This window comes from Nannospalax galili, unplaced genomic scaffold (genome assembly GCF_000622305.1).
Source record: "Nannospalax galili isolate Female #2095 unplaced genomic scaffold, S.galili_v1.0 scaffold781, whole genome shotgun sequence".
Classification (NCBI taxonomy): domain Eukaryota; kingdom Metazoa; phylum Chordata; class Mammalia; order Rodentia; family Spalacidae; genus Nannospalax; species Nannospalax galili.
Window position 1 is genome coordinate 242,571 of NW_008346898.1, and position 17,203 is coordinate 259,773.

The following is a 17,203-nucleotide window of genomic DNA, read 5'->3' on the forward strand; positions in this document are numbered from 1 at the left end:
TTCCTTCTTTCTTTCCTTCTTTCTTTCTTTTTTGAGCTAGGGCCTCCATATAGCTCTAGCTGGCCTTGAATCTGCTATGAGACCAGGTTGGCCTTGATCTCGCAGAGATTAAGCTGCCTCTGCCTCCTAAGTGCTGGGATTAAAGACGTGCGCCGCCAGACCTGGCAACTTTGCTTTTCTTCAAACATACAGGCTGCAGAGTACAAGTGGATGATAACAACATGCTCAGGCTTTGGGTGAATGTGTGTCTCACAGAGTGATTTAAAACAGCCTCTGCCCAGACCTTCCTTTAAGGGACAGCAGATAACAAACAGCCTGAGTTTGCACTGAATCAGGTATGTGTCTACTAAAGCCAAGTAAGACTTTTCTATCCAAAAAAATCCACAAATAGAGGGGGAAAACACGTGACCCATGTGTAGTCCAGTTTGTGTGTGACCTGGTAGAACTCACTGAAAATCATTTATTGATTGTGGGGGGGCAGTGGGGGGTGTGGAGGTCAGAGGACAACTTGCAGGAGTCTGATCTCTCCTTCTATCATGCGGGTCCTGGGGATAGAACTCTGGTTGTCAGACTTCACTGTAAGCACCTCTAACCACAGAGCCATCTTGATGGCCTGACACTCACTTTTAATGGGCTTATGCATGATATCTTCAATCAGCCTTAATGAATCTGAGAGAAGAGTTTCAAAGTCCATGTGCTTACAGCTCATGTTGAGTCTGGGGCCCTGATTCCATACAGCTAAACAACAAAAATAGCCCTGCATCTGTTGTCATTGCAGGCTGCGACACTGTTTACAAGGAGATCACCCTGACATCCACTAATAAAATACTCCCAGGATATAAATGACTGGCACCAACAGTGGCATGAAAAGGGAGAGCCCTGTAAGGCAGAGGGCGGGTCCTGGTAGGGGACAGGCCAGAGGGAAAGATGTTCTCTTCAATGTATTCTTAGCCAGGAAGAAAAAAGAAGGCCTAGGGAAGTGCTTGCTATTTTGAGAGGATAGTTTCTGGGCCAACATGAGCCATCAAAGTTTTGAGGATTTGATTGAGGATTTTCTTTACGTTAAATCCCAAAGATAGAAATGAAATGCAATCCCTGTCCTCACAGAGACAGGCTGCTGTTTTTCAGAAAGCCAGCATGTTGGATGCTTAGCTCCATGAATACTGATGTCACACAGGAGGACGCCTGAGTTGGGAGGATAAGAAAAACCAAATGGAAACAAAGTGATGGCTGGGTCTAGTGATGGGAACAGTGACTTAATGATAAGGCCTGCATTCAAGAGCCCAGAGAAATGTTCAGACCAAATTGAACGCATATAAAGACGGATGGAAGGGTGTCAGGAAAGGAAGCACATCACAAATATCTGTGAAACGAATGAACAGATGCACACACAGTCTCTTCCACATCTATCCCTTACCTCAGATTCTTTATAGTAACGTTCTGGAATTTCATCACAGGCGATATCAATAAAGCAAACTTCTCTTTCAAGGTCTTTGGCTTCATTGTCAAAAATCTGAAATGACATAGCAACATAACAAACGTTAGTGATGTTGGATGAAACCCGAGTGTCGTGGACAGGTCATGCATGGCTGCAGCAGAGTCACACCACACAGCACACCTTCCGTGGCTCCATGTCCTCTGCCCAGAGCTTTCGCCTGCCACAGAATGTGTGAGAACCATGACGGGCTTTTACTCATCACTTTAAGCTCTGTCACTTCTGAGGCAGGTGTAGCATCTGTCGCCCATCATGAAGGGTAGAAGAAAAAGTGGTCTGTTTTTAGAAGTTCAAGGGTGAGCGATAAATCTCTTCCAAAAACTGAACACTGCTGAGATTTGGCAGTTCCTCTGAACAGAGGCTGGAGGGTCTGGGGAGAGTTGAGACAAAAACCAACCAAACAAAAAAAGAAACAAAACCAAAACAGTGACATAGCCCAAGATGTGGAGAAGGAAAATGTGTGTCTTTTCATTAATTTTTATAGGAATTAATATGGGTGTTTAAGTTCACACATAAAACACATTCATTATAGAGAAGAGGTGAGCAAAAGAGAACAAACAGCAATCCTTCTGCCCAGGGTTAAACACTGCTCTCCCCCAACTCCCTGTGTGGCCAAGGACAACCTTGAACCTCTGATCCTCCTGCTCCCACATCCCCATTACTGGGATTATGGGCCTGCATCACCATGCCCCGCCTCTTTTATGTGTATGAGTGGTTTGCTTGCATGTATGTGAGTGCACTTATGCCGTGCAATGCCTGCAGAGGCCAGAAGAGAGCATAGGAGCCCCTGGAACTGGTGTTACAAATGGTTGTTAGCTGCCATGTGGGTGCTGGGAATTGAGCCTGGGTCCTCTGTAAGAACAGCCAGTGCTTGTAACTGTTGAGCCATTTCTTCAGCCCTACCACACCCCTGTAGCCCCATCTGGCCTAGAACTCACTATGTAGACCAGGCTGACCTTAAACTCACAGAGATTCACCTGCCTCTGCCTCCCGAGACCATGCCCCATTTTATGTGATTTTTTTTTTTTTAATTAAGCCCAGGTCTTGTGCAGGTTAAACAAGTACTCTACCAACTGAGCCACATCTCCAGCTCAAACACGTATTTTCCTTGATCATTGGAGAGTATGGTTTCATTGGTGTATGTGCTAGGGCACAGCTAGGTCAGCTTCCTGCCTGCCTACTTCAGGCTCTACTGGTCCATAATGTTCATTAATCTCCCGAGTGCTCTCCCCACAAAGCGAGGCACCCACAATATACAGATACAAAATTTGACAGAAAGACAAAGTTCCTCTAGTTTTTTTCCCTTGAGCTGACTTCTGAAGGACAGCAAACAGATTAGGTTTGGAAAACCATTCTGTCCTTAGAGGAAGTCGTCTCCAAACCCCCACCTCACTGCTGAGTTAGTTCCTGTAGGGAACCATCAGTTTACACAAATCCCATCAAACTCTTGGGCAGAGGATGGAGTATTTTAGAAGGACAAGATGGTTGATATCTAAGAACACTGTCTTGACTCACACTTGCTGCCTGTTAATAACATAGTGTCCTGCAGAACAGCACCTGGAGGACTCTTCACCTGAGTCAGGGGAATATTTTAGCCCTCTGTAATGCTTTCCAAGTATTTGTGCTGGTTAATTATCTGCCAAATCTGCTATTTGCTCTATTACCTGCCTGCCTTCCTCCCTCCCTCCTCCCTCCCTTCCTTTGTGTGTGTGTGTGTGTGTGTGTGTGTGTGTGTGTGTGGGTGTGTGTGTGTGTGTGTGTGCCCATGCCCATGCATATATGTAGAGGCCAGAGGTCTTCTCTTACCCTCCACCTTATTTTTGAGACAGGATCTCTCACGGAATCTGGCTGTTTCACTGAATCTGGCAGGCCAGTCCGCTGGGATCCTCCTGTCTCTGCTTCCTAGGACTGAGATTACAGGCACTCACCACCACACCCAGCTTTATATGTGGGTGCTGGGGATCCAAAGTCAGGTCCTCATGCTTTCACAGCAAACTCTTTACCCACTGAGCCATCTCCTCCCTAATTACCTATTTTCTTCTGAAATGTTTGGAGGCTTTATGGACAGATGCCTTCAGATTGGTCAGAGGAGATGGAGCCCTGGTCTGCCCTGAGATGCCTGAGGCATGTTCCTTAAAGGTACTGAAAGCTTGGCTCTCAGATCAACCCAGATTCTTCCCACTGCCCCTTAAAGTCCAGTGCTTCCAGGACTCTTCAAGTGTCTGGGAAGGACAGGTAGATTGCTTTGAAATGAGACAGTGGACAAACAAATTCAAGTCTGAGTGGAGAAATGAGTTGTAAAACCAAACACTGGGTCTCAGATTGTGTGCGTCAGTCAGTCTCTCTCTCTCTCTCTCTCTCTCTCTCTCTCTCTCTCTCTCTCTCTCTCTCATGAGGCGAGAGGAAAAAGAAGACAAAATAGAACCCTTGAGGGGAGTGAGTTTCTAGACAGCAAATTACAAAAGAAATAAAAGAGGTTTGACATTCATTGGTGAAATCTATAGGATTCAAAGACAGGAAAATAAGAAGGTGGTAAAGGGGCCATTGGTAAGTTACATGGCTGTAATTAATGTAATCAATTACACAGTTTTGCCCCCCCCGTGTGTGTGTGTGTGTGTGTGTGTGTGTGTGTGTGTGTGTAGTGTATGCCCAAATTATGTGTCCGTGGAAGCCAGAGAACGATGTTCTATCATCTCTGCCTTATTCCCTTGAGACTGAGTTTCTCACTGAACCTAGAACTAGACTGAAGGCTGTCAAGCTCTGGTGCTCCTCCTTCTCCACTCCCCCACAGCACTGGGGTTCCAGGAGTGCATCATCATGCCTGGTTTATTACTTGGGTGCTAGGGATTTGAACTCAGATCCTCATGCTTGGGCAGCAAGCACTTTTACTTGCTAAAACATCTCCCTAGCCCCTTCAGCTTATTTTTTGAGGCAGGGTCTTTCACTAAATCTGGATCTCATCATTTTGGCTCAGATGGCTGGCCAACGGTCTCCAGGGATCTTCCTGTTTCTGCTACCTCCCACCCCAGGACTGGGATTACAAGTACGTACCACCAGCTCTGGCTTTTACAGGGGTGCTAGGGATCCAAACTCAGATCTTCATGTCCAGCACTTTATTGATTGAATCATTTCCCCAACAACAATTAGAACTTATTTGATCATCCATGTATCACGTTATTGCCTCTCAGCTCTAAATCCATTCTTTAGTCTCTGTAAGGGACCTTGTGGGCATTTCTCCTCTAGAGCATGCACTACCCAACCCTTGTCAGTAGGGGGCGGTAGAGGGATATTACAGGAAGAAGGGTTTATCTCATCCAGGTCTGAATCCTAGAGGTGGTGTGTAGAGTCAGTGGGTAGAGATGTTGAGTGGTGTTCTGCCTCACTATGTGCCTGGAGGCCAGTTAATCAGTGACCCTGCAGCCCTGGCAGGGGCCCAGGAACCACTTCACTGTGGCCCTCCTTCAGTCTTGCACTGCAGTGTGAGTGGATCTCTCTGCACAACTGTCCTCTAAACTCTTGCCTGTGTCCCAGAGACTTTCTGCTGCCCAGTAACTGTCAACCAGCTGTGGTTCAGCCTGCCTAGTTCACTCCATCTTATGGATGACAGCCGCACTGGCACCCTATACATGGATAAGGGCCCTTTCTAAGTTTGTCCTTCCTTGGGTCACTCTCAGCCCTAGAGAAGCCTTTGGAGTTCTCATTCCATCTTGGTAACTGCTCATATTAGAGACTAATAACTCCTTGTATTATGTTCCTTCTGTTCAAATTACTGTGTGGTTTCTGTCTCCTGCTTAGACTCCAACTCCTAAGCTCACAGCATGCAAGTGTTATGGTAGGCTTTAGGGGTGACAGAGACAGTGAAAGCTGAATTCCTGCCTTTGAAAAGTTAGTAAGGGTACTTCTAAAAATACAAGGCAGAGTAAAGTATGTATAAAAGACAAAGAGAAGCTTGGTGTGGTGGCGCAGGCCTTTAATCCCAGCACTTGGGAGGCAAAGGCAGGCAGATCTCTGTGCATTCAGGGCCAGCCTGGTCTATGTAGTGAGTTCCAGGTCAGCTGGGGCTACAGGGAGACCCTGTCTCAAAAAAAGACAAAAAAAAAAAAAACAGAAGAAAATAGGTTGTAAATCTAGGGAGAGGAGGCATTAATACCAACGCAACAACATGAATTATTATTACTCTCAATTTCCAGATGAGAGAATCTAGGCTCAAAGGAGTAAGGTCAGATAGTCAGCAAAGAAGCTCAGAGCAGAGGGCAAGACTCCAGGCTCCTCCTGTGATGGAAGGCTGCCTGTCAGCCATCCAAGAAAACAAAGTGCTTCTGATTCTTTCTAGGAAGCTGAAATTGGAAGTGGGCTCTTCTGCTGCTACCTGTAAATCCTATGTCCTCGGTAACCCTTAAGACTCGGTGTCCCTTTATCCTTTGCTGTACCTGTTAGGTGCAACCTCTGAACAACCTCTGTTCTCGTTCATTAATAAGATGTCTAACTTGTGCCAAAGCCCCTGAAATACCAAGTATGGGGAAGTTTGCAGGACTTCATCTTTGCAGTAAACACTTAAGGGTAGGGTTTCCACCAACTTAACAGAGGTATGAAAAATCACCTGGGGTCGACATCGTCAGGAACGAGAGGACAAAGGACCTAAATTTCTAATGAACAATGTATCTTCCAGTGATCCAGGAATTTAGGAGATGATCATAAATCTCAAAAGTAAGGTAAAAAGCAACTGAGGAAGACATATGATGCTTGTACATGCATGCACACATGGGCACAAACACTTGCACATGTGTGTACACACACCGGTAAGTACACAGAAATTTACACTTTGAGAGTTTGTTATAAGGAAAGACCCTTAAATGAAGCTGAAAAGCTTTATGTTTAATGATTTTCGTTATAGCAACACTGTAATGGCAAAGGGAAAAAGATGGAGGGGTGGTGAAGCTCGCGTACCCCACTGTGGAGAATGGTCAAAGAAGTGAGGATAAATCTGATAATCAAGCTCTACGTGGTATGTGCTCCTGAGGGAGAGTGTTCCGATTTCTTTAAAAAATTTTTATTATTATTTTTATGTGTATGAGTGCCTGCATGTATGTAAGTGTCGTGCCGTGCCCCTAGGGGTCAGAAGAGGGCGTCAGATTTCCTGGAACTAGAGTTTTGGACGGTTGTCAGCTGCCATGTGGGTGTTGGGAATCGAACCTGGGTGCTATGCAAGAGCAATCAGTGCTCTTAACCACTGAGCCATCTCTCTGGCCCCTCCTTTCTGCTGCTGTTTGTGGCTAAATACCGCATGTGTCTTAACAGTTTATGTTTCTCCTTGAACAAGGAAGGCCATTTTTCTAGAACTTACATTTTCTTGCAAATCGTGGAGATGGCTGGCAATCCAGAGTCATGGGCTCTGTGGCTTCATTTTTTGTATTACCAACTTTCACGGTTTAAGGTCCAAGCTCAGGGCTCAGGGGCTCTGTGTGTGTGTGTGTGTGTGTGTGTGTGTGTCTGTCTGTCTGTCTGTGTGGTTGCATGCTTCCTTAGCATGCTTGAGTGCAGACCGAGACCCCGAATTTAACTCTCAGTTTCACAAGGGGAGAAAAACGAAAAAAAAAACACCAAAACCCCTCCAACCTAAAACGAGAATGCTCTATATTTTGCACAATTTCCCTGCAAACATAAAAGTACTCTAAAAAACGAATGCTATTATTATTATTATTATTATTATTATTATTATTATTTTAAAAACAGGTGGGAATAAAGGTCCAAGGTTGTAGCTTTGCAGGTTTTCATCTTCCTGCGGTGCACTCAAGTACGGCGGCAGGGCGGAGGAGGCTGATGGAGCGGGATTCTGGGAAGAATGCACCAGTCATCTCGTTTTGTGCTTCACGTACAACTGAAAGGACAAAGAGGCCCAGCCCCGCTGCTGATGCCTTCTGTTGGAGCTTCAGCATTTGGGAACTCATTAATTAAGACATACCAAGAAGGACAGGGTCAGCGAGAAGGCACGTTGGAAACAGGAGGATTGTTTTACAAGCGCTTCCGTTCTTGTTGGGGTTTCATTTCTGTTACTGTGATAAAATAGCTTGACAATAAGTAACTTAGAGGAAAGGGGGCTTATTTATGAATCCCAAGTTATAGTCAGTTGCTGCAGAGAAATCACAGTGGCAGGAGCTTGAGGCAGCTAGTCAGTCATGTCACATCCACAGTTAAGAACAGAAAGAGAGAGAGGGGAGAGAGAGAGAGAGAGAGCAACAGAGGAAGAGTTCAGAGCGAGAGAGAGAGAGAGAGAGAGAGAGAGAGAGAGAGAGAGAGAGACACTGGAGAGATGGCTCGCGGTTAAGAACACTGGCTGCTCTTCCAGAGGACCTGGGTTCAGTTTCCAGCACCCACATGGTGGCTAACAACTGTTCGTAACTCCATTTCCAGTGGATCTGACACCCTTCCCTGATATCTCCAGGCACTGCATGCATGTGGTGTACTTGCAGGCAAAACACTCATACGCATAAAGTAAAAATAATAAAATAGTAAAGAAAAAGAACAGAACAGAGAGACGAAAGCATGCATGCCTAGTGCTCACATGGCTCTCTCTACTTTTAATATAGTCCAGGTTCCAAAACCAGAGAATGGTGCCGCCCACTTTCAGGCTGGGTTTTCGAGCATCCATTAAGACACTGAAAACACTCACCCGTAGACATGCTCAGTGCCAACCTGATCTAGACAATCCTTCATCGAGACTGTCTTTTCTGGTGATTCTACATTGTGTCAGGTTGACAAGACAAACCTTCACAGATCTGATGCTGTGTATCAGCAGGGCAGTTGTTAATTAGTTTGGAGGAGGGAAGAGGGTGCTGGTCACTGGCTTATGAGGCTACAGTGAGCATGTTGTTGATTGATTATTGTCTAACAGTCACATATTCAGCTGGCAAGAGCTGGGAAAACTCGTATAGCCAAGCAAGCAAGCAAACAGCCCAGATTATCAATGATGAAACCATCATCTCATTACTCTGTTTCTACCTATGCTGTCACTAAGAATATTCTCAAAGTCACATAATTAGTGACTGTCTCCTGAGGATGAGTGCTCTAGGATGCAGTCCAAGGACATTTTAAGTTGTTTTCTAGTAAGCTAGGGTGAAGGGAGTGGCCCTCCTTGGTATATTCAAATGCATTTTTATTTATTGTTATTTAGTATGGGGGGGCAGGGAGTATGTGTTTGCTACAGTGTGTATGTGGAGTTAGAGGACGACTTTAAGGAGTCGGTTCTCACATTCCACCCTGGGGATTGAATTCAGATCATCAGGTTTGCGGCAAGTGCCTTGACCCAATAAGACATCCCACTGGACTTACATCTTTTTTTTTTTTTTTTCTATTTTCCAGAATGGAGTTGGGCAATCGCTACTTATTCTGAAGCCAAAATTACACAAGGATAGTACTCTGCAGAGGGGGAGTGGCAGTCAATGGATCAGTAAATATTTATTAAGAGCCTGTTATGTGTGCTTCCTTCTGGGCCTCTTAGATGTGGAAGATAAGGGCTTTTCTCAAGAGGGCTCAGGATTTTGTAGAGACTTGATTTACTGCAAGATCCAATCAAAGAACGCCATATGACACATAATGTATATGATCTTAAAATACAATTGTCCTTTGATACCTGAGGATGCCTCAGTACGTGCATAAACCCACAGCATCTTCTTGGAAACTTTAAATCATCTCCAAATTCTTTTAAAAATATCTTACTTATTATTTTTATTTTATATGTTTGAATGTATTGCCTGCATGCATGCAAGTGCACCCATGTTGTGCAATGCCCAAGGAGGTCAGAAGAGGGCATCGAATCCCCTGGAACTGGAGTTTCAGATGGCTGTGAGCCACCATGTGGGTGCTGGGATTTGAACCTGGGCCCTCTATAAGAGCAATCAGTGCTCTTAACCACTGAGTCACCTCTCCATCCCTGTCCCCATATTCTTTATACAATGTGTTTTTATGGCCTTTTAGAAACGTTTATTTTGTATGTGGATGCATTAGTGTGTGAATGTGGGTGTCTGTGCCATGATGCATGGAGGTCAGAGGACAACTTTTGGGAGTTAGTTCTTGCCTTCACCTTTAAAAAAAAAAAAATTATGTTTATGTTTGTGTGTCTGTGTGTGTGGGGGGGGTTGCACATGAGTGTGGTTGCCCATAGGGGACAGAAGAGGGTGTTGGATGCCCTGGAGCTGGATTTACAGGTAGTTATGAGCCTCCTGATGTGAGTGCTGGGAGAGCAGCAAGAGCTCTTAACTGCTAAGCCATCTCTTCAGCAACCTCCCAACCCTTTGTTTTTTAAGCAAGATCTCCCTTTTTCCCAATGATGCTGGTGAGCTCCAGGCTAATTGACCTTTGAACTTCTGGGTAATTCTGTCTCCATCTCCCATATCCCCGGAGGAGTGCTGGGGTTACAGATATACACCACCACATCCATCTTTTTTTCAAAAAGTATTTTATTTATTTTTATGTGTATAGGTATATTGCCTGCATGCATGTAAGTATGTCTGTGTCATGCAATGCCTGTGGAGGTCAGAAGAGAACACTGAATTCCCCTGGAACTGGAGTTAGGTACAGTTGTTAGCTGCCATGAGTTGCTGGGAATTGAACCTGGGTTCTCTGCAAGAGCAACCGGCGCTCTTAACTGCTGAGCCATCTCCAGTACTCTGCATCTATCTTTTTTTTAAATGTGGCTCCTGGGGATGAAACTTGGGTCATGGGGTTTTCGTAGCAAGTACTGCTGGGCCATCCCTGATCCCCAAATACAATGAAAATGCTATGTAGATTGTAGTGGTAGGAAATGCTGACAAAAGGGTCTACCTGTTCACTTCAGACATAATGCTTTTCCAAATACGTACTTCTTTCATTTAGCCCAGACTGGCCTTAAACTAGCTGTAAAGCCAAGGATGACTTTGAACTTCTGAGCCTCCTGCCTCCACCTCCCATGTGCTGGTATTATAGATATGTGCCATCATGTCTGGTTTAGGCAGTGCTGGGGATGGAACCAGGGCTTCCTGCATGCTAGGCAGGCACTCTACCCATTGAGCTACCTCCCCAGTCCCCGAATATTTTCCATCTTTATTAGCTACATGAAAAGATGTGGAGCTCACCAGTAAAGAGCGCCAATTGGAGTCAGCACTAAAATAGATAGAAGCCCTAGAGCATCCAGTGCACACTCAGCAAGGAATCCACATGGGGCCACAGCCTGGGCCCTAGATTCTTTTTGGTCTAGGTGGAGTGATTCAAGAGTTTGACCATTTTGTTTCAAGAGGAAAAGAAGAATCCTATCCCATAGTAAGTTGCACAGAGTGGCCCAGAGACTCCAGGGTCCAGGGTCTAACCAACAGCTGGGGAACATTTCCATCCAGGATGCTCAGAGAACTGATTGCTGTTACTGGGGTATCTGGGGGGAAGCAATGGCCCCAGACTCACTCTTGAACTGACCTTGGTCTTGGAGCAGAATCAGAGCCCCATCTGGCAGTGCAGTGGGAGGCGAGCAGCTTTTATTTAATCCTCATCAAATGTTCCACTCGCCCCAGGCTTTAGGGGTATTAAGGCTGGGTGGACTGACTCCAAGCTGGGTAAACGGCAGCATTTCTCTGGAGAGTGCTTGGGTGGACAGCATTATTAGGCCCTTGGTTAAGTAGGAGGGAAACCAGTTTTCCAGTGCTAACAGGAGCCGCACAGCAAAGTGAAGGCAAGGGGTCCAGTCCCGAGAGGGTCTAAGAAAGGCTGCTCCTGGCAGGTGCTGAATCTGCAAGGGGCTGTGGAGGCCTGGGGGTGGGTCTCACTTGTGTGCTTCTGTTTCTTACTCTGTCCATGGCTTTCACAGTCAATTACCTTCCAGGGTGGGATTTCCTTGCTTCCACTTTTTTGTTTGTGATTTTTTTTTTTTTTGGAGACTCTCTCATGTAGGCATGGAACCTACTATGTAGCCAAAGATGACTTTGAACTTTTGATCCTCTTGCCTCCTCTTCCCAAATGCTGGGATTACAGGGTTGCATTACCTGCCTGGTTTATGTGGGGCTGGGAATTGAACCCAGGACCTCATTCATGCTAGGCAAGCATTCTACTGACTAACCTACATCCCCAGCCACTTGTTTCTAAAATTTAAGTGTTTAATATATATATATTGTAACCCGGAGTCTCCTGTATGCTGGGCAAATGTTCCATCACTGGGCTTACACCCAGTGTGATTTTTCCAAAACAATATTTTTTCATTGAAAATAATAACCCTACTCATTTATGGAGGGTGTATAACACTTTAATACATGTATACAATGTATGATGATCAGATTATGGTAACTGATACCATTTCCTTGTGTTGAGAACATTTAAAATTCTCTCTACTATCTGTTTTCAAAACCCAGTAAATTAGGGCTGGAGAGACGGCTCAGTGGTTAAGAGCACTGGCTGCTCTTGCAGAAGACTGGGGTTCGATTCCTAGCTCCCACATGGTGGCTAACAACCATCTGTAACTCCAGTTCCAGGGGATCTGGCACCCTCTTGGGCATTGCATGACACAGGTGCACCTACCTACATGCAGGCAACACACTCATACACATAAAATAAAAAACAAAACAAAAAATGAAAATGAAAAATGGAAAAAAATAACTGGGGGCTGGAGAGATGGCTCAGCAGCTAAGAACACTGGTTGTTCTCGCAGAAGACCCAGGTTCGAATCCCAGCACCCACATGGCAGCTAACAACTGTCCGTAACTCCAGTCCCAGGGTATCCAACAGCCTCTTCTGTCCTCTGAGGGCACTGCATGACGTGGGTGCACTTACCTACATGCAGGCACTACGCTCATACACATAAAAATAATAAAAAAGAAAAAAAACATGTTAATTATCAACTCTACCCACTTCCCCCTAGTCTGAGGTCGCATTTGTAAAGAGCACAATAGACATTTCAAAGGAAATCTGTCTTTGAGACTAGGTTATACTTCTAGGCTGCTGCAGTTGTGGACTCCAGGAAAGACCCAGAGGGGTGTAGAGGCGGAAGAGCCCCAGGATGTTAGTGGGTCACGTGAGAATACTGAGGGGCAAGAGAACAGCACCACAGCTGTTCCTCAGGTGTAGTAGCTCCACGGCTTGACAAGTGCACTGTATGTTAAATGCCACTGGGGAGGATTCGCTGACTTAGGAGCTAGGCAGGGGAGGAGGTGTGCCATTGACCCATGGCCCTAGGGCTGGAGTGAGATACAGTGCAGATCAGACTGGAAATGTCTAGGGAAGAAAGATGGCTGTCCTCTGCATCACCTACTGGTAGTCAGCATGTCCTCCTCTGGTCTCTGAAGAAGCCAGCACACACTGGGACTGGCCGGGGCTCCCAACAGGGATGCCAAGCCCTGAGGTGAGGAGGGGAGCAGAGAGGACCTTGGGAAACCAAGGAGGAATAGAAAAGAACTCCCACAACTTGGGCCACCTGAGGGAGTAGATCTCAAGAAACTGAAGTATGCGATGGGACTAGGTAAGGAGGCTAGCCCGAGTCTCATACTAGTCACTGAAAAACCATTCTCTGTACCAGTTTCAACTAATTAAACACCAAAATAGAACTGTCTGGTAAGATGGCTTACAAGATAGAGATTAGGAGAAATTTGGCATAGGAGGCAATTATAAGTGTGGCTGATGGAACCCAGAGCCACATAAATGCCAGGCAAGTGTTCTATCACTGAGCTACATCCCTAGTCCTTACATTATCATCATCATCATTTTCTGAGACAAGATCTTGCTATATAGTCAAGGCAGGTCTTGAATTCATGATCCTCCTGCTTCTGCCTCTTGAGTGCTGGAACTACAGATGTGTGCCACCATACCTGGGGCATTCTCAGTTTGAAAATGCAGAAACATGCAGTGGGGCTCCATATTGTTTAGTCTGGCTCCTTCCCGGGCGAGACCACACAGCAGATACACCGTCCAGAGCTGTTTTCCGCTTTTGTTGATCACTTTAAAAAAGTTTCTGAGCAAGTAGATTTTTTTTAACTTGAAATATATAATCAAGTGCAAAGAAGAAATTTGCAGTCATTCTAAAACATACAAGTATCTTAGGCCTCAAAACTTCTAGTATAGGACTGATTAAAATTTTTAAATTCTGCCTGGGAATGCGGCACAGTTGATAGAGTGCTTGCCTAGCAATGCACGAAGCCCTGGGTTTGAGCCTCAGCACCACACAAACCACTACTTGTGATCCCAGAACTTGGAAGGTAGAGGCAGGAGGACCAGAAGGTTAAGGTCATTCTTGGCTATATAGTAGTTTGAGGCCAGCCTAGGCTACATGAGACCCTGTCTTAAACAAAAGAAAAAAAAAAGAGCTGGGTTTAAGTGTGCAGGCCTTTAATCTTAGCATTCAGGAGGCAGGGATGAGTTTGAGGCTAGCCTGATCTCCAAGAATGAGCTCCAGGCCAGCCAGGGCTACATAGTGAGACCCTGTCTCGAAACAAAACAAAAACAAAAACAAAACAAAACAACTTTATTCAAATATAAATCTAGTGTCATTTACAAAGACAAATGACAACCCACCACCTTTAGTAAGATACAGTGATCTTTGTTTTTTATTTGGATTTCCAGGTAACCATTTTTACACTGGTATTCTTTTTCAGGGGGTAGGGACTGTAGATACATTTTCACACATGCATGGGTTTTTGTAAGATACAGAACTGCTCCATTACCCCAAGAAACAGATTCATGGCACAGCCTCCTCCCACTCCAGCCCTGGCAATCACAGACAGATTCTCCAAACCTACAATTCAAGCATTGCAAGTGTCTCAAACGGGCTGAGGATGTAGCTTGGTGGTACAGCACTCGAATCACTAGTGAGAACCCTGTTTTGACTCTCAATGCTTTAAAAACGACAAAGGCATCTCAGACAAGTGAAAACTTACAGACCATACCATTTGGATACTTGCTTTTCTCGGCGAAACCCCTTTGAGATCCATCTTGTTGTGTGCCTCAAAGTTTGCTCCTTTTTAGTGCTGAATTGTATGCTGTTGTGTGGATAAATGGTTGTTTATCCACTTCTTTGAACAGAGAGAATTGCTAAAAGCATTTATGGGCTAGTTTTTGTGGGAATGGCAGTTTTCGTTTCTCTAGGGTTGAAATATAGGAGTAGAATTTCTGGGTTGTTGAATCTTTCCTTGATGCAGATGCATCTGTGCTCTTATAGTAGAGTGAATACGACCACCTTCCCAATTTGTGTCTATCAGGAAACTGAAGAAAGATCTTATTCAAAAACAGGGTCTTTGCAGATGTAACCAATTAAGGATCTTGTAATAAAATTGTGGGTTGGGGGATGGTCCCTAAATCTGATGTTGGTCATCCTCATGAGAAGGGGAAAGGATATAGATGCTGTGCAGGTAGAGGGCACTTGGTACAGGGGGAAGAGCATCATGTAGAGACAGAGGCAGAGACTGGGGTGATGCAGCCACAAACCAAGTTGTGCCTGGCGCCACCAGATGGTGGAAGAGTTAAAGAGCGTTCCTGTGGAGGGCCTTTGGAAGGAATGTGGCCCTGGGGACACCTTGAGTTCAACTTCTGAATGAGGATACACACAACACACCTCAGTCTTCTGACTGGAGAGATCTGTATGGCAGCCTAGGAAACTCCCACAGCCCTCTACTCAAAAGACTCCATCATCCAGGTAACGGCGATACTAACTTCCTTAAGCATTGGCCAATAAAGGCAACTTGGCTATTTGTCATTAGTGATGAAACATAGCCTTTGGAGAGGCCCAATGTACACATGTGGTTTGTCCTTTTACCCACTCACCTCAAAGGTTGCAAAGTTTTCTAACAATAGACAGAAACCTGACAGAGGGACAGGAATAACTTATGGCACAGCTCCTTGGTAAGGTTCAGCATAAAAGGCCACCAGGAGCTGCACTTGGGGAGAATGGGGAAGATGAGATAAAAGAGCAAAGGATGCTGGGTAAAGTGGTAAGGTGGACATCCAAGGGTAAAAATAGGATCACGCAGTAGACAGGAATTCACAGTGGCAATGCCTCTGAGGGACGGGGCACTTCCATTCCCAGGTTCATGTCTAAAAGGAGTTCCTGCAAAGCTCGAGGAGGACTGAGAATGGTTTCATGCCGTTTCCCAAAGTCCCACGCAGGGGACCTGTCAAGCCCTGAGCTTAAATGGTCAGACTAAAGGTGAGAAAGAAGGTTCAAGAGAGTGTAGTCAAAGTGACACAGTGACTGATGAGAAATGAGTCTGTTTGGAAATACCATCGCCACATGTCCTAACCAGGTGTGTGAGGCCATGGCGACTAATTATGGGGAAAAGAGACGTCCAATAAAGCCATAGAGCCAGGTCACAATATCAGGGTTTGATTCATTTACTAAAAAGGCTTTTAAAGGTGGGAAAAAAAAAGAAAGCTTGTAAGTTTTGGTTCTCAGGGCTATAAACAAGATTCCTTTCAGAAGGCTGGTTTAATTTCAGTGTGGAGCACAGCCTGTATTCAAAGCCTCCCTCCTGGGCTGGCCATGGTCCCCTCTGGACACAGATGGGCCTGGGACACCAGGCCAGTACCTCTTGTGGACAGGTGTGGATTCTGGTGATGGAGTAGGTGTATGGTTTCCCCGCAGTAGGATCGATAATGGGTCCAAAAATAAGTCTCAGAAGCTGTGCTTAAAATAGCTCCAATTTCTCTCAGTTCTTTCTTATTTCATTTCACAAGGTGGTCTCTGGAACGGGAACTGCTGGTGTTCTCTCAGGTTGACAAATCAATAGTGAACCTGGAAATGCTCCCAGGCCCACGTGGGGCCTTCTTCACCAGCCTCTCTGGTTGTCTGTCTCCTCCAACTGACTTTGACCTCCTCTTTCCCTCAACATTTTTGTGGAGCCCACACAATGAATCCTTTGCACAAAGAGGCAGAGTTTTGACAAAGAATAATTATGGGTATGTGCTTTTCCACCAACTCAGTCTTGAGGGGAAAGAATAAAATACAGGAGACAGATGGCCCGCCAGGGCCTGGTTGGGGTGGTCATGCAGGACAGGAGGGATGAGGCCAGCAGCCTGGCTCACTGGCGGCCACAGAGTTCCCTTCTGTTGTTCACTGAGCCAGTGTCCTGAGGTACTTGGGGGCCAGTGTCTCCTTCCAGCTCATTCCTGGCCAGCCTCTCTGGGCAAAATAATGCAATGGGCACCAGCCCAAAACCACTTAAGAATTGTAAGAGATTGCATCTACTGTCAGAAAAAACAAAACCAAGGAACAAACTGTTACATTTTCCTGGTAGACTGTATTTTTTTTATTTTTTATTTTTATTTTTTATTTTCCCCATCTTTGTGGATGGTTATAAAATCCCTCCAGAGACAAAGTTAAGAACTATGGATGGTGCGCTGGCTGAGTTCCATTACCTGCCCCAACCCCAGCAGCTGTGGAAGCCTCCAGAAGGAGCTTCCCATCCCAGGCAAGGGGAAGAGAAGCTTGGGCCAACAGGTGGGAAGGAGGTGGGTGTCTGATGCTCTTATTAAAGTCATGAGACAGTGAGACCCCAGACCCCTGGCTAGGCCTCTTTGTTCCAGTTTTCCTCCGTGGGAAGGTAGCCACTGCCTCATCTCAGCTTCAGACCAGTTCTCAAATCCACTTTTGTGAATTAACTTTGGGTTATGTGTGACATCCTTTTTAAGCAACTATTCTTTCTTCTTTTTTTCTTCACTATACAATAGATCAGTTTTCAAACAGGGTCTCCTTGTAGCCCCAGCTGG

At 45.4% G+C, this 17,203-nt stretch overlaps 1 protein-coding gene across 2 annotated transcripts in view; it reads right to left on the reverse strand.

The window, feature by feature from the left end:
- Positions 1–17,203, reverse strand: part of Pitpnc1 (phosphatidylinositol transfer protein cytoplasmic 1) — a 337,842-nt gene that overhangs the window by 63,973 nt on the left and 256,666 nt on the right. For both annotated transcript variants that reach the window (XM_008843193.2, XM_008843192.2), the window contains exon 6: positions 1,418–1,513. In XM_008843193.2, the coding sequence (XP_008841415.1) occupies positions 1,418–1,513 (96 nt within the window). The remainder of the gene's footprint in view (positions 1–1,417; positions 1,514–17,203) is intronic.